The sequence below is a fragment of the Citrus clementina genome, unplaced genomic scaffold (genome assembly GCF_000493195.1).
Source record: "Citrus clementina cultivar Clemenules unplaced genomic scaffold, Citrus_clementina_v1.0 scaffold_2, whole genome shotgun sequence".
Lineage (NCBI taxonomy): Eukaryota > Viridiplantae > Streptophyta > Magnoliopsida > Sapindales > Rutaceae > Citrus > Citrus x clementina.
Window position 1 is genome coordinate 22485710 of NW_006262688.1, and position 21106 is coordinate 22506815.

General features: G+C 32.2%; 1 protein-coding gene and 2 long non-coding RNA genes across 3 annotated transcripts; 1 reads left to right on the plus strand and 2 right to left on the minus strand.

Moving 5' to 3' along the window:
* Positions 1–2799: 2799 nt before the first annotated feature.
* LOC18051014 (cellulose synthase-like protein B4) lies at positions 2800–6969 on the plus strand. The gene is made up of 9 exons (XM_024190324.1): positions 2800–3345; positions 3459–3780; positions 4041–4166; positions 4326–4442; positions 4612–4806; positions 4936–5047; positions 5131–5312; positions 5420–5770; positions 6160–6969. Exons 1-9 carry the CDS (start codon positions 3083–3085, stop codon positions 6688–6690), a joined length of 2199 nt encoding a protein of 732 aa, XP_024046092.1. The 5' UTR covers positions 2800–3082; the 3' UTR covers positions 6691–6969.
* A 6407-nt stretch (positions 6970–13376) lies between these two features.
* On the minus strand, positions 13377–16988 carry LOC18051015. Its single transcript, XR_002907069.1, has 3 exons — positions 16509–16988; positions 14784–14867; positions 13377–13630 (listed from the first exon to the last, which is right to left on the minus strand). It is a non-coding gene; the product is annotated as an uncharacterized LOC18051015 (long non-coding RNA).
* Positions 16989–17847: 859 nt separating this feature from the next.
* On the minus strand, positions 17848–18210 carry LOC18051016. The gene is made up of 3 exons (XR_002907070.1): positions 18112–18210; positions 17952–18024; positions 17848–17864 (listed from the first exon to the last, which is right to left on the minus strand). It is a non-coding gene; the product is annotated as an uncharacterized LOC18051016 (long non-coding RNA).
* Between the last annotated feature and the right edge of the window lie 2896 nt (positions 18211–21106).

The window sequence follows — 21106 nt, forward strand, 5'->3', positions numbered from 1 at the left end:
AAATAATTTATCATTCAATAATAGTATTTTTTTTTATTTTTACATTATAATTAATTAATAAATTTATAACTTATTATAACTAATAAAAATATTTAAATATGAATAAATTTGAATAATATTAATTTAAAATTAATAATAATATAAATAATAACATAAAATATTAATGTAATTTAAATATATTAATATAATATAAAACATTAATATAATATAATATTTAATTTAAATTAATTAAAAAAATAATATAGTACAGTGCAACACTAAACATTATATAATATTATTATAATACAGTGTCAATGCAATACAATATAATACAACACATCAGTATTAAAATAATATAATATAATATAATATAATACAGTGTGACAAACACACCCTAAATTATTTAAATTTAGTCTATCATTGCCCGCAAAATGACAAAAGCAGAAAAAATTAAATATGCTGGAAGGGATGGATCAAACAAAAGAAGTTGTGTTGTTTCTATCAGGTCGCCCAGAAACTGAGATGTCATGCCTTATGTCATTAGCTGATCGCTTGCCCCAACGTTACATCGTATGGTCATATGTAGATATATAGGGCAATCTTTAGTGTTAATCAAAGGCTATGATCGTACTTTAGCATGGTGCTGCTGGCTTCAAACTTGAGTCTATAGCTTCTCAAACGATATTCTCGGAGAACTGAAAGTAGCATTATTGATGGAATTAATCTCTGTACCTTCATCAAGTGGTGAATCTACAACGTTAACTTCAGATGCAAAACAAACCCACTTAATAAATAACCACACCTGTTGACGCCTAGACACCTCATACAGAGAAAGACACTACTAGAACACCAAAATAAATTTCTTAATCTTACAACGAGCTCATGGCCAATCCAGAGACAAAGGAATCATCTGATCTATTCGAAAAAGTTTTTCATAAGAATACTACTCATAGAGTTTTTGGTGTCACCGTCTTGATCCTTCTTCTCTGTCTTCTCTTATGTCGCCTCTTATCTTTCAAGTATCATGGATTTGCATTTGCTTGGTTTCTTGCTTTTCTATGTGAGTCTTGTTTTACTTTCATCTGGATTCTCATCGTCAACTGCAAGTGGACTCTTTTAACCTACAAAACATATCCCCAAGTCTCCAAGAAAGGCAACAAATTAAATAACGTTAGCATTAATAATATCCGCATCATTTGCAATTGTCTTTGTCATTTTGCACGTCAATACACACACACACACACACACACACACAATACCAAATGGGTCAAAATCATCTCCAAGTTGCATCACGTGCCAAGACTTTTCCAAATTTGAGTCAAAAGACTTGCGATTTCTTGGCCACTGACAAATATAGAAAACGGATCGATAAAATTTTATCCTCAAATAAGGAAATGCTCCTTCTAGCTTCTGAAATCTACAATGGGCTTATCAGAGAGACGTGTTTTAGTTTACAAGAATTTGATAAATAAACTGTATATGCTTTTATTTATTTTATAAAAGAACACATTAATTATATCTGAGCAAATTAACTCTCAGTGATTCACATTTCATTTTAAATTAATTCAAGAATATGTAAGCAAAACAGAATGTTGTTGATAATCATTTTAAGAAATGAAATACTTAAGAAGCAGCAGCAGCAATACATTGGCATTTGCCAATCAAACCAGCTGAAACAGTAGAGATCACATGGATCAGTAGTGGTGGGGTTAGCTTTGATCAAATCATATCAAAAGATTTAAAATTTTGAGATGATCTCGTTCTTGTGAACGGTGGCACTTGTGCACAAGCGACACAGCTACGTATCATATCATTGCAGCACTGCAGGGAAAGGCAAAAATCTAAATTTTCTCGAGATTTGATGTTGTTTGTATCAAATCGTCCAGAAACTCAGGCATCATCCCATGCGTCACTCTTTCTGCAAAAAGTGAGGGTAAAGATTATGATTAGTCTGTAATCTGTCTTACGTTCTTGTTCAGCTGAAACTTGGCCCTACAGCACTTCGCACTTTATCTTCAAATTTGTGGTATCCACAGTTTCTCTAGAATGTACGTTAGCCTGAAAATGAAATAAAAAATTCTCAGAAATTTTTAAGTTTCATTATTGAATTTGCTTTGATTGCTCATCTCGAAACACTCCACCAACTCAACTCTTACTCGCCCTCTTGATTTCATTGTCTAGATTAATTAATTAATTGTTGGTTTAAATGAATCACATACTCCATTAGTGTACTCTACAACTGTCTAAACTATAATATCAAATAGGACTTTATTGAATGAATGGCAAATTAGGCTATAGTTACCTTACATTATTATGTAAGGTACATAATTCTTCCACAACCGTTTGATGAAAATCTAACAGTTGGGGAAATAACATGATTTTATTATCTTATATTTCCACAACCGCCGTTTAATTTTCATCAAATGGTTGTGAAAAAGTTATGTAACTTACATAATAATATAAGGTAACAAGCTCTGACAAATTATGATTTACAGGTGCGATACAAATCTATTGCCTGCAATCATAGTATTTATACATAGGCTGTCTGCATAAAAAAATTTGTACTATAATTACTTGAATATATTAATATAGCATTTGAGAGTGAGAAGTTATTTATTTAAAAAAAAATGTGAATACATTAGACATGTGAAAGAATATTATTTTTTATATATGAATTCTTCAAAATAAATCACGTGTAATTGTAAACATTGTCACCACATATATAAGAGTGCAAATTGATTATAGTGCAGCAGTTTATGGTAGATGTCGGATGGCCAGTCAATTTGTACGTCGACGAAGAATTTAGAATTTTACTGTCTTTTAAAACTTAAAGGGAAACTAATTAGTGTTTTCAATGAATGAGAGGTCCTAAAAATTTATTCTGAAATACACACACACACACACACCACAAATTTACCATATTCTCACAAGCTCTTATACCATCCTTTGATTCTTTTCGGCTAAGGATATGCGCTTCATCACCACATATGCAACAAATGGTCATTCTTGCAACTATAAAACCTACTAAATACCTTTAAAAACCCACATCTATTAATGCCGAAACACCAAAAATAAAAAAAACGAGTACTTGTTTTTCAAGCTCATGGCCAATACAAAGTCGTCATGTCTCCCTCTATACGAAAAAGTTTTTCATAAAAACACATATCATAGGGCTTTAGATGTTATCATCTTGTTCCTTCTTCTATGTCTGCTCTTCTATCGGCTCTCAACGTTGAAGAATCATGGATTTGCTTGGTTTCTTGCTTTTCTATGTGAGTCTTGTTTTACTTTCATCTGGATTCTCATCGTCAACTGCAAGTGGACTCCTTTGACCTACAAAACATATCCCCAACGTCTCCAAGAAAGGTAACAAATCAAATAACGTTAGCATTAATAATTTCCGCATCATTTGCAATTGTCTTTGTCATTTTGCAAGTTACTACACACACACACACACACACATGTGTACGACTCAACAGGATACAGGAGCTGCCCCCAGTGGACATGTTTGTGACAACTGCTGATGCTGAACTCGAGCCGCCAATCATCACTGTAAACACAGTGCTGTCTTTGTTGGCAGTTGATTATCCAGTTCACAAGCTCGCTTGCTATGTTTCTGATGATGCCTGCTCACCTCTCAATTTCTACTCTCTTGTTGAAGCTTCTAAATTCGCTAAGCTTTGGGTTCCATTCTGTAAAAAGTATAATGTTCAAATTAGAGCTCCCTTTAGATACTTCCCAGATAGTGAGCCGTCCGATTCCAGTTCAGGGGAACTCCTGCAAGACTGGAAAAACATGAAGGTAAAGATATGTTAAAGTTACATGTATCTGTTCTACACACAAAATAAAAATCATATTTACACAACGTTTTAGAGCAGCGACAGAAACAACAATAAAACTATATGGTATTAACGTATTTTTTATTATTTTATTAACAGTAATTCCACATGATTTGATCGTGTTTCTTTTTATTAGTTTTTAAATTTAAGTTAACTGCATATAGTTTTAACCATTGATTAATTAAGTGGTTAAATCGATTCTATTTGTATGATCTTATGTAGAAAGAGTATGATAAACTTAGCCAAAACATAGAACATGCAGCCAAAAGATCTTCTTTATTTGATCTAACAGGAGGAATGACTGTTTTCTCCAATACAGAACGCATGAATCATCCAACAATAGTGAAGGTAACCGATTGATTTGTTTATACATTTAATTGAAAATTAGTGAGGAATGTTTTCTTAAAACATATTTTTTTAAAAGTAAACGTACCTTTTTTCAGGGCGGGTAAAAGTAGTTTACTTTTTTCTTTGAGAATAATCATTAATCATTCAATTTAATTGTAGGTTATATCGGAGAACAAAGGAGGTCTCTCAGATGAGATACCACATTTAGTTTACATATCAAGAGAGAAAAGGCCAAAGCATCCCCATCACTACAAAGCAGGGGCCATGAATGTATTGGTAAGCTGCTTTTTGGTGCCTTCAAAATAGTTTTTCTTTTGTGCCAAATATGACAAGAAGAGTATTTTTCACATTATTAAGATCAAACGGTGAGATTGCTTACATTATTGTAATTGATAGACTATACTAACATTTTTTTTAATACTAATTTCATACAATAATTAAATAGACTAGGGTGTCTGGGCTGATGACAAATGCGCCGTTCATGCTTAATGTAGACTGCGACATGTATGCCAACAATCCAGAGATTGTTCTTCAAGCTATGTGTTTGCATCTGGGCTCCAAGAACGAAAACGAATTTGCGTTTATTCAATCTCCACAATATTTCTATGACAGACCAGAAAATCTGTGCATTTTAAATGAGGTGAGCCATATCTATATATGATAGCTCAATAATTCTTATAACTTAAAATTTATTATGAATTTCCTTGTTCAATGATATGCCTAGCTAACCGGGTGATGCTGATTAACTAATAAGTTTTGCTTTTGTTAGTATATCGGGAAAGGAATTGTGGGAATTCAAGGACCTTTCTATCAGGGTACAGGAACTTTTCATAGACGAGATGTTGTATATGGTCTATGCCTCGATCAGATTGAACATCAAGGTGAACACGCATGTGTTAAATGTTAAACAAAATCTGTTCTTCTATGACTATGCTAAATAAATGTTTTGTCCGTAATCTTGCAGGAAATATAGTGGAAGATGAGCTGCTGAAAAAATTCGGAAATTCAAAAGAATTCATCAAATCAGCTGCTCAGACTTTGGAAGGGAAGACAGGAGGTTATTCAAGTAACATATCGAGATCGCTTGATGAAGCACACCGAGTTGCAGATTGTGGTTATGAGTATGGTAGTAGCTGGGGTGATGAGGTTAGTATAAAGAATAAAATTTGCAAAATTTTGTTAAACTTGTTTTTTAGTCAAAACCTGTACGTTCACCACATATATTGTGGCCGTACGTATATTTGTGATTTCAGGTGGGGTGCTTGTATGGCGCCACAGCAGAAGATAACTTAACTGGCTTGGTGATCCATTCAAAAGGCTGGAGATCAGGCTACTGCTTGCCGATCCCACATGCCTTTCTTGGCTGTGCGTCTCCCAGCGGCCCTGCTGGGATGAGACAACAGAAAAGGTGGGCCACGGGACTGCTTGAAATCCTATTCAGCAAACGTAACCCCATATTGGCTACTCTCATCGGGAAGCTCCAATTTCGACAATGTTTGGCTTATTTGTGGATCCTTACTTGGGGCTTGCGCTCAATTCCCGAGCTGTGCTACATTGCCCTTCCAGCTTATTGCATCATCACCAACTCCACTTTCCTGCCAAAGGTCAGACAAATTCTTCTTGTTCTTTCCTAGTTATAATTGCCGCTCAATAATTATTCATCACTTGTCATCACACGCATGTCCTTAATGTCATTTAAATGCCTTGCCTTTTTGTTCATGGCAAATGATTAACCAAAAAAATGAAAGGGCGACCAGTACAATTCTCGGGTGTATAACAACTGAAACCTAACTTTTTTTTTTCCAAAATAAAAAGTAGAAGGGTGAGTAAAACCTAAATTAATTTTTTAATTCCTACCTTTCCGAGAATTGATCTTGAATAGATAGTAACAGAAAACTATTTGAAAAACCACTTGAGTGCCAAGTCAAATCAACATGTTAATCAAACGACTTATTACTTTTTGAACCGCTGAAAATGTCAATTGTACATGCAGGTCCAGGAACCAACCGTATTGATCCCTCTTGCACTTTTTTTGATCTACAAATTATATACTCTATTAGAGTACATTCAAGCTGGTTTATCAATCCGTTCATGGTGGGTTAACAATTGTATGGCCCGAATTGTCACAACAAGTGCATGGTTATTTGGTCTTGTAAACGCCGCGCTCGAGCAGTTTGGATTCTCCGAGGCAGTTTTTGAAATTACGCAAAAAATTCATCGATCTAGCGATGTCGATGAAGTGATGTTCGACGACTCTCCTTTCTTTGTTCCCGGCACCACAATTATTCTGGTGCACCTCGCTGCATGGGCTACCGGCTTGCTAAGGTTGCAATCACAATGTGCGCATGGCTCAGGGCTAGGAGACTACTTTTGCAGTGTGTATGTGGTGCTATGCTTCTTTCCTTTTTTGCGAGGGCTATTCATGACAGGGAAAAAGGGGATCCCGTGGTCAACCATTGGCAAATCAACTGCTTTAGCTCTGCTTTTTGTGCAATGGTGTAAGATGATGAGCTCTATGAACTGAGATTTTTATTTTAAGCGGGACAAAATAAAGGTTGAATTAGTTTAGGAAGTATCAAATATTTTCCGTTAATTTGTGCTATGAACTTATCCATCTGCCAAATCCAAATTCTTAGAGCAAAATAGAAATCCATGAGTCAAGCAAATTCATCTCCCTAGACCACTCAATATATACAAGTGCTGAAAAGCTCTCTAGTAACTTCGCAAAGACAACTTAATTTCTTTCTTAAGCTACCAATCCAATTTCAATCCTCGTGGTAGAAATGAATGGAGATGAGAGAAAGTAGAAAAAGAGAAGAAAGGAGAAAAAATGACAGAAAAAGATAGGAGAATTCAATTTACGTTACTTGGTTTATTATGAAATTCCGGACAAAAAAGAAATTATTAAATTTTTTATTTGAATACATTTAATTAATTTTAAATTTCTGGTATTTTTTTTTATCAATTTCAATATTTAACTAAATAAATTTTTTAGTTTATTTTTAAATAAATCATCGTTTAACACAAAATAAATTATTAATAAATTTTGTATTTCTTTATTATGAAATTTGCATTTAAAATAAATTAGTAAAAATACACGCCGAAGAAGACACTGTCGCAATAATGAAACCTATTTTCGACAAGTGAAAAAAAAATATTTTGACTAGTTTGTCAATTCATTGGAAATGATGATTTAAATAGGGATGATAATTTTTTCTGTTAAGATCCCGTCCCATTTAGGATGAGATTAGGACATATTTTTCCATCCCAAATTAAAATGGGATGGGACAAGAATAAAAATAAATTTCGCTTTTATTTATGGGACGAGAAGAGGACCAATTATAAAATCCGGTCCTGTCCTGTATATCCCGTTAATATTATAATTTAAAATAAAAAGTGAAAAAGTCACAATTAAAATTAATAATTTATAGCAATAGTTACCCTTCAAAACTCAACCAATTTCCTAAATTAAAACTGCACTCTAACTGTTGACTGCCCAACGCCCCTTGCCCTCACCACAAAAAATTTCACTCTGCCACAAAAGTTCCCAAGCAGCCACCCATGACTTGCCCACTACGCCTCTGCTAGCAATTCATCCACAAAATGCTCGCTTTTCAGCATCCACACCGTAAGTTAACATTCATAATTTGACTTTTTTGTTTTTAGTGTTCATAGTTTTGTGCTCTTTCCATATAATTGATATTTGTTAAATATTATTATATTATATACGGCAATCTAGTTGAAGTTATTATATTATAATGATTATTGTATTTGTTTAAGTTGTATTGAGTTTTAAAATTTGTGACATGTATATATTAGTCAACGAGACAAATTTATAAAGGTTCTTGTGTTCCCATATTATTATTACTTTTGTTTTATATGGTTTGATGTTTGTAAAAGGCTAATTTATATTTAATTCATTTATTTGAGTTGTGATTTCACTGGTTTGTTGTTTTCTTTTGGCTTTAAAGGATGGCTTCTCCTCTAGTAGTGGACAATGAAAGTTTAGATAATGATGATGTGCATGTTGTTGAAGAAAACGCCAAAGATAATGATTTAACATCAAGATTAAGATAAGTGGTCTGGAAACATTTTGAAAGAAAGATAAAAAATGGACAAATAAGAGCCTTTTGTAAGCACTGTAGTAAAGACTATGTTGGAGGTCCTAGAGATGGAATAAGACACTTGAACAATCACATGAAAATATGCCGTAGGCGTAAACAAATTGAGATAACACATTGTTCAAAGAAGTTAAAAATAGTTGAGGATGATCAGGGAAATGTGAAGGTAGAGACTTATTCTTTTGATCCTAATGTCACTAGGGGATTGATTGCACGTATGATCATTATGCATGAGGACCCATTAAGTTGCGTTGATCATGAATGGTTTAGAAAAGTATTGTCTTTTTTAAACCCAATGTGGAAAAACGTATCTCGCAATACTATAAAAAGTGATATTATAGAGATCTATGAGATGTAAAAGGCTAAGGTTGTGAGTTTAATGGAGAGTAACAGTAGTAAAGTTGCAATCACAACCGAAATGTGGGCTTGTGGCTCCCAAACAAAAGGGTATAGGGCTATTACAACATACTTTATTGATGATTCTTAGACCTTACGGAGTCAAATTTTGAGGTACTGTGTTTAATTCTAATTAACATTGAAATATTTAGTGCATTATATTTATTTATTGAATATATTTGTAATTAGTTGTATATTTTCTATGTAGGTTTATTCATGTGCAAGCTCGACATACTTCTCAAGTACTTTGTGATGTACTATTGAGATGTTTAATGAATCTTAATCTTGAGCATAAGTTATCTGCATTAACTGTTGATAATTGCACTACTAATGATCGAATGATTCAACTTCTACTAGATAAACTTGATAAAAATGATTTACTTATGGGTGGCAAGTTGTTTCATATGCGTTGTACTGCTCACATTTTAAACTTGATTGTCAAAGAGGGGTTAAGTGTTATTAGTGAGGGTGTTACTAAAATTCGTGCTGGTGTTGCATTTTGGGCAGTTACCCCTTAAAGAAGGGAAAAATTTAAAGAGATTTCTTGTAGGTTGAATATTCCATGTAGTAAGGAGTTAGTTCTTGATTGCATTACTAGATGGAACTCTACTTATCTCATGATTTCTGTTGCCCTAGAGTATAAAAATGTCTTTCATAGATTGCATCAATTGGAGGCACAATATAGGTGTTTGCCAATTGAAAGTGAATGGGAGTTAGCTTGTATATTGTCAAACAATTTGAAATCGTTTTATAATGTGACTGAGGTATTTTCTGGAACTAAGTACCCTACATCCAATTTGTTTTTCATTCATATTTGTGAGATTAGATTGTCATTAGATAGTTGGCTTACATGTGAGCATGATGAAGTTAGACAAATGGCAATTAACATGATTGACAAATTTGAAAAATATTGAAAAGATGTTAATGGGGTATTAACCGTGGCAACAATGTTGGATCCAGATATAAAATGAAATTGATTGAGTTCTACTTTCCATTGTTATATGGTGATGAATCAAATATTCATAATGAGAGAGTTCATATGCTTTTTAAGGACATAATAAAAGAGTACAAATTTAAGGCCAAATTATCTATAAGCGGTCCTAGCGTGGGTGCTTTTAGTTCTAGTATAGGAGAGGCCTCAGTCGTAATTATGTCCCATGTTGAGGAGCAACTTTCAAGCAGGTATGATGATTTTTTGAAAGCCAATATGGTTGAGAACCATAAGACCGAGCTTGAGTCATATTTAGGTGAATATGTCTTGATTACCAAAGACAAAAATTTTGATATTTTGGGGTGGTGGAAAATAAATGCAATACAATATCCTTTGTTATCTACTATTGCTAGGGATATACTAGCAATCCCAGTGTCAACAGTTGCTTCCGAGTTGGCTTTTAACACAAGTGGTAGAGTAGTTAGCCTACATCGTAATAGACTACACTCACAAACAGTGGAGGCATTGATGTGCACTCAAAGTTGGTTGAATGCTTACACAAGAGGTAAATTATTTTATTGTAATTTATGCATATTTTAAATCTTCAAACTTTTTTATTTTCTTTTCTAGTTTTTTAATTTGTTTTTTTTTTGTTTTCTAAGACAATGGGCATACAACTTCTAGTGAAAATCCTATATTTGCAGAGGAAGAAGAAGTTGATGCAGAGATTGAAGAGGTAACCGATTTTATTAATAATTTTGAACATTAATAATTAATTATTATGTAATTATCAAAATATTAATCTTACTCTAAACTTTCTTTATTAATTCCTATAGGTTTATATAGAAATTTGAAAGTGCGGTCTTGAATTCTTATCTAATGAAGTGGGAAATGGAATTGAAGTCAACTTTTGGAAGATTTTGTTAATTTTTAACTTTTGCTTGAACTTTGGAACTTAGATTGATTTGGGTTAGCTTTGGAACTTTGAATTTTTATTTTTTTATTTGCTATATATTGATTTATGACGATCCTTAAAAGAAAAAATTAAAATTTATTTATTTACATTTGGGACTATTCGGGATAATGGGACGGGATGAGGTATTTAATGGGATAGGAAATTTGTCCCAAAAAAAAAAAAAGGGACGGGAATGAGACTTTCTTTTATCTCAATTCAATATACGGGGCAGGACTGGGATTGACAAATCCCATGACATCCCATCCCATTGCCAACCCTAGATGTAGAGATGAATTTAAAATTTTTGAGTGGATTTGACGCAACAACGTAGCATAGTTTGAGGTCAGCGATAGTATCATGATGTAGGAGCTTGTTACCTTACATTAATATATAAGGTACATAGCTTTTGTACAACCATTTGATAAAAATCTAACGGTTGTAAAAATATAAGATAATAAAATTATATTATTTTCATAAACGTTGGATTTTCATCAAACGGTTGTGGAAGAGTGGAAGAGTTATGGACCTTACATTATTATGTAAGGTAATTAAAGCCCATGATGTATATTGGCAGAAGTCTAATCCAAAAGTGGCGGTGGTGACATCCCACGTGCGGATGTCACGACAGTCCAGTGGCAGTGCTTGTTATATTTCTAATTTTTGTATTATTTTTCAAACTATTAATTGAAAAAAAATCGATGATATGATTTTACCAATAATAATAATAATAATAAGGGAAATTATCCACCGTCCACCCGTTTTTTTCCAACTTTTTCAAAAATACAAATTCTTTTTGGTTTTTTTTTTGCTGGAATCCACCTGAAGTTACATTTCTTTTCACTTTTCCACTTCTGTTTGAAATCCGTTAAGGAAATTAACGGAATATTGCTTAAATAACTTTTTTACCCTCAAATGTAAAAGATAATTTATCCATCGACCACTTGTTTTTTTCGTATTTTTTCAGAAATACACAATTCTTAATTTTTTTTTGTTGACCTCCACTCGAAGTTGTATTGTTTTACACCTATTCACCAATGTGTCGTTGTAAAATGATGATTTTACCCTTATGATGTTAGCAAAGTTATAACGGTCTCCAAAAGGAAGTGGAAAAGTGAAAAGAAATGTAATTTCAGGTGGATTCCAGCAAAAAGAAAAAAGAATTGTGTATTTTTAAAAAACGGTGAAAAAATAGGTGGACGGTGGATAATTTCCCTAATAATAATCATTATTTAATGACAACAAACTAAATAGTAAACAATGAAAGGGTAGATTTAAAAGTTTTGATTTATGGTTGGTGTGGAATTTGAGTTCTTAACTCTTTGGTGAAGAATCTATATCTTTGAATTTGATGGAATTTAAATTTCAATGAAAATTGAAATCCACCATTTTATGGTCAATGGAAAGGATTGTTCCTCTCCCCCTCCTCTACCATCAACCAAACACCACTTAAAAGTTCAAACTGAAGCCAAACCCGCCAAACACTACTACAAAACTAATCATTTCTGATAGAATTATTCTGTCACAAATAATGTTACTGACATAATTATTTTTTGTCACAAAAGCCACAGTAAGAATGTTGTGACAGAATATTTATTGATTTGTGACAGAAAATAATTGTCAAGAAACAGTGTTAAAAATATTCTTTCACATGTGGCAACTTATATGTATAGTATTTTGTTGATGTGGTATCCTATTTGGTAATTGAGTTGGCATATCTGGTCCCACAATTGGCTGACATGTTAATTATAATTGTTTTTAATGTAACTGATGTGGAATCTGACATATTTATACATATGGAATAATTTGCAAATGTGGCATATGATGTGGCTACTAACATTATGGTAACGTGGCAATCATTTCTATCACAAGTGGATGATAGATTTTTGTCACGGTGGGAAATATATTCTGTCACATGTGCATGATAGATATTTTTCAATTTCAATTATCCTTTTTTTACAATTCCTAAATAATAAAATTCTAAAATAAATCCATTACAATTTAAAAAAAATACAAATTGTTCAGTAAATAACATAATAAATTTTTATAAAGTATAATCCAACATACATATATTTATATCCAGTATTCCAAAATATAAAGTAGAAGATAAATTCAATCCAGGTAATAAACATATACATTGATCAGTTAACTAAGAGATAACTACCAAAAATATATAGCTTAAAACATTGAAATTGACTAAAAAAAGAAACATCAATGTATGTTAATCGCCTAATCACCAGTAGCATATATAAGCAATGAACAACAGCAACAAGTTCCTGCATACATAGAAATAAAAGAAAATGCATCAACGTAATGAAATTTTGAAATGCTGCTTACTTACAAGTACATAAATGTACATCAATTTTCAAATGAACCAAATTTTATTCACAGTATGCTTACAAATTCCCCCCCCCCCCCCCCCCCCCCCCAAAAGCATACAAACACTACTAGAAAAATGGTCTTTACTGACTTTAGAATAGTGTCAGAAATTACTTTCATTGACACTTGTTAATTGTGTCAGTAATCTGGGAGTCAGAAAAATAGTGACACTTGTAAGTGGTGTCAGTGATTACTATTACTACAGTATCACCGATATTATGACACCATAGTGTTAGTAGTTATTGATATTTTATTAGTGTTACCATGGTATCACTAGTTAATTTATTTTAAAAAAATAAAAAATTGAATTGGCTGTTGATTTATTGGTAAAATTAAAAGGCACCATAAAATAATCACAAAAAACTTGATATATATTACAAAATCTTTAATTTCATATTTAAATATTATTAGTATATATTACAAATCCCAAATACTTCAATAATCAAGATTTCATATTCTCGTAACTGAATAATCTTAAATACATAAGAATTTCTAACGTCCAATCAAATGCCTACTAATTGCGGCTACATTTAACAAATTTAGAAGCTAAATTGTTAAGAATGACCACCTTTCACTCTTTGAACATAAGTAGTGCAGTTGTGTTATCACACCAGCAACTTCTCTATTCAATAGACTGGATGGGTTAGGATACAAGTGAAGTCGAGGAAGAAACACTTCAAACACACTGATCAAATTTGCATACGGGTACATGGAAAACGAAAAAAAATTGGCTGTCAATATGAGAAAATTTAGAAGAACTAAAGTGTATATTATAAGGAAACTCAAATCTAATTAAAGTTTATTTCAAAGAAAGGGAAATTAAAAGGAAAGGCCAATATGAAAAAATTTAGAGATATAAAGGTGAAAAAACCACTAATATAGCCTGAAATGATATATACTCAATTGCATCTATTAGAAAGAATATGCAAATATATACCCGGAAGAAAAAGTGCTCAAAAGATATAAGGAATAAAGATGCAAAAAAAAAAAAAAAGACTAGGTGCAATAAACTGCCACTTTTATATGGATGATCAAATGATGTGGATAAGGCTACTACTACTTTGGTTATCTAGGTTTAGGAAGATGATCCCTGCAACTAGATGGTCAACCTATATTTGTCAAATAAAATCATATCAAATGAGGCAAAAGGTTGAAGATTTTCTTCATACCATCTGATCGTGGTGCAGGTAGAATTAACCAGGAAGCTATATGAATAGATATGCATGTCATGAGTGGAACTATATATGTTGGATAAAGTAACCGTATAAATTTTATCAAGGAACAAATGATTTGAAGGCTTTTGCTGATTCCTTGGCACTCTTCACTACCAGAACAGAATTGATAGAAGCCAGCTAAAAACAAGAAGAAAATTCAAAATTTATATTGCAGTTCACAAACTGATAAGCTACATTTGAAGCTCATCAACATATAGATTTTTAAAACTTTTGGTTAGGATAAAATTTTGGTCCTCAAGAGTTTTCTTTTAGTTTTACACTCTTTTGAATTGAAATAGACTTAATTTTGTTAGTAAAATTATGAAATTGGTTCAATTTGGTTCAGCGATTTAGCCAAAAGCCAAATTTATTCAATTTAAACTTGAAGAATTTAATTTAGGCCTGAAGAAATTTCCAAGTATATTTTTTTGAAAAATGATAATATGATTAAATAAAAATAGGTATAAAAGAAATATTAGGTTCTTGACAAATGATTTCCAAATAAATTTTTATTAAGCTAGTTTTTATGAAGCTATGTAAAAATGCAAGTAATTAATTCATTTTCAACTAATATTCAAGAGTTCTATAACTGCATTAGATGAATCTAAGAGTGGTAGGATTTACCTTAAATGAGAAATTGCTAAATGAGTACTACATAGCAAGAGCAGAGGCATTAAATTCTGCCTAGCAACCATACTCATCAGCCTCCTTCACAGGAAAAATTAAAAAAAGGGTAAGGAAAATGAAATATTGATTCTATAGTAGTAAGCCTCATAAAATCCATACTCATAAATTTTGATTTAAGTTCTTTCACACATGCTTCCAAATGTATTCAGACTTGGCATTTTCTAAATTAGAATAATCAGATTAAAGTCATCATCAAAAGATATTTGCATCAAAATCTGATCTACTGAGAAGCTTTTGTTCATAGAGATTGATAGGTAAACAAATGAAACCTCTTCTCTAGTGTGTTACTGAAAAAACCACTACTGCATGTGTCAGTTAAATCGTCAAAGTCACTACCTAAACATTTTCATCTTCTGTAGCTAGCATAAACATAGCCTACGGCCAATAAGAGAAGCTACTCAGTATTGCAAATAGGTCAATTACAATGTCAAAAAAGTTAATAAGCTTGAAATCAAAGGACGTTTTGTCTTGCAAGTGTGTCCTAGTTTATATTTTTTAAAAAAAGATGTTGCTTCAACTGTCAGAAAATTCTGCTTAGTCCCTTAAGTCATAGTACAATTTAAGTCTTTGCTAGTAACCGACTCTCAACAGTTTACCTCTCTAGCTCTAGTGGCTCCTAGTTTTTTTAACTGGATTTTCAATTAATAATCTGAAATAAAATGAAATATTGGTTGTTAGTAAATATGAAAATGAGCCAGCCATCAGTTGTTGATTAATATGGGGCCTTTATTATGAAATAACTAGTATGTTATGCCAATAATAATTCTTACATCAGATGCCACCAAACAGAAAATATTTCTCATTTTAATATGGATATATAAACTTTGCGTGGATTGACATGGTTAAAAATGACATTGTAACTTCAACAAACAGATATTGTATGAATCTCTTTTATAAATCTTACTTGCAATTAAATCACAAGCCTCAATGCTCATCTCCTCTGGCATGTTCGGCCAGGGTATATCTCTATTCATAATGCTCTCAAAATTTTTTTGTAGACAACAAAACATTGGAAAATGATGGCAGGATGTTGCCCAATAAACATCAAATAGTATAAAACTGAAAGTCAACATAATCAGTCAAAATGTCAGTAAGAATATTCACTTAAAATATGTTAATGACAGTTCAACCAAAAGAAAGGAATTAGCATATGAAATCATTTAACTTAGGGACAGATGGACAGTCATATTTTGGTTGCCTACCTCAGGGGTTTTGGCAACTCAAACAGAATAATACCCACAAACCACCAATTGGTAGTTGCTCCTACAAAGAGAATATTTTGGAGCATCAAATAACATGTTTAAGAAAGAATACCCTTATTTTTTATTTACATATACTAGCTTGTTAGCATATAATTTGCTAACCATGTCAACTAATTGAAACACACCCAACAATTCTCACAAGCATCTCATCAAACACTTTGCAGACACCATACCAGTCTTCAAAAACTGTGAATGACTAACACAACTTTTACCATTCACATATCAACAAATCAAAATGCGGAAAGAAAAAAAATTCCAAAACCGTTTATTAGTTGAATAAAAATAAAAGAATTAGAAAACCTACTTAAAATTCAACAAAAAGAACCAAATTAACTTCTTACTAAATTCACATATAAGTAGAGAATATTTAACAATTATTAATTATTTAGCTAATGCTCACCTTACTTAATTACCATGCCCAGATCTACAACTGCTTGACCTAAGTGGTGCTTCTGCTTCTTCTTCTTCTTCTTCTTTAAACAGCCTCTAACAACGCTATTTAACTTTGACCAAGGCATCTGTCCACGATCGTGGAGCTAAATTAAACCCCTTAAATCATTTTTCTCGATGACGAAGATTGGCATTAGGCAAAAAAGTGGCTAGAATTTCACGGGCGTATGGGATTCTGTTGGATTATTATAGAAAGATGTAAGTTTACGGATTGAAAAGAGACGAGATTGAGAGGGAAAAATTGAGTTAGATAGTAAGAGATTGCATTGGATTGTAAGAGAAAGAAAAGGAAGGAGTGGCTGAGAGAAGAGTTGGGGTTGATAAGGTGACACAGTTGGGGTTTTTTAGATTTGGGGAGTTTAGGAGGAACGAGAAAGATTAAAAATTTTGTCTAAATTAAACAGGAAAAGTTTAAAAAAATGTTTGGTTTATTAGTTAGTTTTCTGAACTAGAAAATTTGAGATTTGGACTTCCTGGTCTTTTTTTTTTGACTTTTAAACGCTTGAGTATTAGAGGTCCTCGGTTCGAGTTCTATTTGGAACCTAATTAGAATTACTTTATTTTTATTACTGATACCTTAATGTCAGAAATCTCTGATGTCTAAGTTACATATACTATAGTATCAGTAATTTGTGATATTTTTATGTTAAACATGGAAAATGGTCCATATGAATGAAAATACTGATACTTTTTAAAAAATTGTCACAAACCAAGTGTCAGTAAAGACCATTTTTCTAGTAGTGACAATATCAACCAACAATAAAACGTACACAAGCATTAGCCAACAAAAATATGTAAACAGAAACCTAAAAAAGCCTAAGAACTTAGAATGCTTACAAATATTAAAAAACATTAGTTAACAACAAAGTCAAACTATTCTATTGTCTATAAACTATAATATTCTAATTAATACAAATATACTTAAAGAAAAATGGAAATGAGGGAATAATTACTTATGAAAACTAAAATGAATATTTGATACCTAATACTCTCTTTTGTATATTCATATTATGAAAAAGTCAACTTTCAACCGATAATTATATCACATACCTGAAATAATCACAACTTTTCCAAGACAAAAGATGCCCACTTCTTACGGATTTCATCAATCTCTTCTTCATTATAAGTTTTCTTTCCAAAGAACTATAAACAAATTCAAATAAATTAGCTATTATATAAATATAGTACTACATAATAAAAAATGCACACTTACATCTTCTTTTAGCACATTGTTATCAGCAATGATATCTTGCATATAAGACATGACATAAAATCCGCATTTGACATTTCCGGGTTGTCTCGGTGCCTAAAAAATTATTCAATTAATTGTATGTTAAGAATATTTACATTTGAACTCAAATGTGCATGATAATTAATAATTAATTACTTTTACCTTCACTGTAGCCCAATTAACTTTAACTTTATTGCTTGAAGCTGATTCTTTAACATTAAGTCTTGCCATGGCACTGTAGAATGTATGATTATCCATGGTAGAAATTGTCAAAACATACCTTTAATGTCATAAATATATGTAGAAACATATAAAATTTCACTTATTCAAAAGAAGCCTTAGATCCATATGCATTGGTTGTCGCATTGGATCCAAATAGTATATTGTATTAGAATCCATGTCAATAACAATAAGGACCCAATGAAATCCACAACAAATCAAACTTTAATTTTAGTAAAGGATTTTCTTAAAAAAGTAATGTGATTAAATAAAATAATAAGACTCAAGTACTTACTTAAGATTATAAGGCATGAAGCATAACTGTCCAGATTGAATTCCTTTCAATTGGGATACAATGATTTTCGTTCTATCAATTCGAGATTTATTGGTATTTGCTCGACCAGAAAGCGAGACAGCAGCAGGATTTATGAATTTATACTTCATCGTCATCCCAATCATCTTTAGTTCTTCATATAACTTCCTGTGCAAACAAAAATTTAATAAGTTATACAATAATTAATAATTAAAACATATGCTTGCAAGAAATCTCAATCTTCTTTACATTGTCCATATCATGAGACAATTCACTGTCAACTCCTCGAAGTATGCCAACACACTACAATCCTCTATCATTATGTATGTGCTGATATCACATTTGTTAGCCTATATGACTATAGATATTGATTTTGATGATAACAAACCACATGTATGTTGAATATAGGGCACCACTCTTCTAGAAATGTTGAAAATGGGTTGAAATGCTTGAAGAGGAAAATGGAAAAAGAAGCAGTTTGAATAAGAAAAGGAGGAACATAGTTTTGAAAAGGAGGAACACGATTTTGACTTTCTTGGCCATCATTTTGCTATAAATAGAAGTGCAAATGAAGAGCTGAAGCATTCCATTGAGAGAGAAGCATTTCCTTCCTTTAGAGAGGTGAGAGTATTAAGAGTTTAATAAACTCTTGAGTGATTAGTGTTTTGAGAGTTTGGGTGTATTGAGATTTTGGGTAGTGAGCTAAAATACCACAATACTTGTAACCCTTTTTCACTAGTAAAATATTTTCCTTCTATTTTCGCCCGTGGACGTAGGCTAAAAGCTGAACCACGTAATTTCTGGTGTCCTCTTTTGTGCTTGTTCTTTATTGTCTTCCAATTTTATTTTAGTTGCGTGTCTGCTTCACCCACTAATTTCCTAACAATGTATTGATTAAACAAAGATTTATGAATTGTGTTTTTATAATAAGAAAATGATGTTATGGAATCAAAGTGTTTTGGACTAAAATGAAAGTATTTTAAAACCTTTGATATTGTTTTGAATTTCGGATTTGGACTTATTTAAAAATCTTTAAATGTTTTGGGTCATTCTATAATTTCACACATTTTAGGTCATATCTTAATTTTAAAAAGTTTTAGGATTAATAAAGTAATATTTACAAATTCTAAAATTGGACCTATTTGAAAAGTTTTATAACGTTTTGGGCCATAACACAGTTTTATAAAGTTTTAAGGTCAAACTGTAATTTTGAAACACAATTCGCTGTAGTAATTACTGTAGCAAGCGGGTATCCGGATCCTGACAAACGGTAAATCGGATTCGGGCAGAATGTTTCTAGAAGTTAAACGGTTAACCGGATTTCACAAGCGGCATACCAGATGTTCAGAAATTCAAAATTGTGTCTGTAACGGTAACATTAAGCGGCTAACTAGATGTCCATAAACGGTAAGCCAGTTATGACCAAAATGTGCATAACGGCTAGTTTTTTAGCTCAAACTATATAAACTCAAATCCAATTCATTTTCATACTCCCCAGCAAACATAAACAAAAAGCACACGAGATATCTTGAGCTTTCAATTTGCAAATCACAAAACACATTGAATCATCTCTTGATCTTCATTTTTGAATATCTACTCTTTGAGTGAGTTTTATTGTAACTTTCATTTCTTTATCTTAATTGTAAGTGTTTGAGTGTATGAGACACTTGAGTGAAGAGATTGGGAGATAATCTCTTTGTTGTAAAGGTCCATTGACACCTTGAAGTCAATTGTAAACTGTTGAAGCCTTGGAAATGCTTGGATAGTGAAATCCTCAAGCTTGGATTGCTTGGAGGCGTGGACGTAGGCGGGGATTGCCGAACCACATAAAAATTCATGTGTTTGTTTCTCTTCTCCCTTACTCATTTGTTATTGTGCTTTAATTGAACTTATTGCTTTCAATTTTATTAAGAAGTTAGATTGTTTGTTGTGTGGATTTGCTAGGATAATTTTTAAAATACCAATTCACCCCTTTCTTGGGTTGCACACCTATATTTCATTTGGTATCAGAGCAATGTGCTCTTATTTAGACTTAACCGTCTAGAGTTAAAGATTAATGGCAACTCAAAATGATTCCACATTTAGGGAAGGACAGTCCACCACTAGACCACCTTACTTTAATGGAAACGATTACCCGTATTGGAAAACTAGGATAAGAATTTACTTACAAGCCTTAGATTATGAAATATGGAAAATCGTTAATGATGGTCCTTTCATGCCTTTGACTAAAAATGAAGTCGGGGAAGATATTCCAAAACCTTCACGGGAATGGAATGAATTTGAAAAGAGAAAAGCTTCTCTAAATTCCAAGGCTATGAATGCCTTGTTTTGTGCACTAAATAAGAAAGAGTTTCATAGAGTGTCTAGTTGTGAAAGTGCTAATGAAATTTGGCACAAACTTGAAGTTACTTATGAAGGCACGAACCAAGTGAAAGAATTTAAAATAAGTAGGTACACTCGACAATATGAATTATGGCGTGCAAACGAGTAATGAGATACTTGAAAGCAACTCAAGACTATGGCCCCAAGTTTGTTAGCAATGGAGAAGTGAAACTCACAGGTTTTACTGATGCTGATTGGGCCTATGATTTAGATGAAAGAAAGTCTATTGGTGCTTATTGTATCTATATAGACGATAATATGATATCTTGGTCATCCAAGAAACAATCTGTTATCACTAGATCAACTGCTGAAAGTGAGTACAGGGCTTTAGCTTCAGACAATGCAGAAATAAGTTGGCTACAATCATTATTTTCTGAATTTGGAGTATGCTGTACAGAGAAGC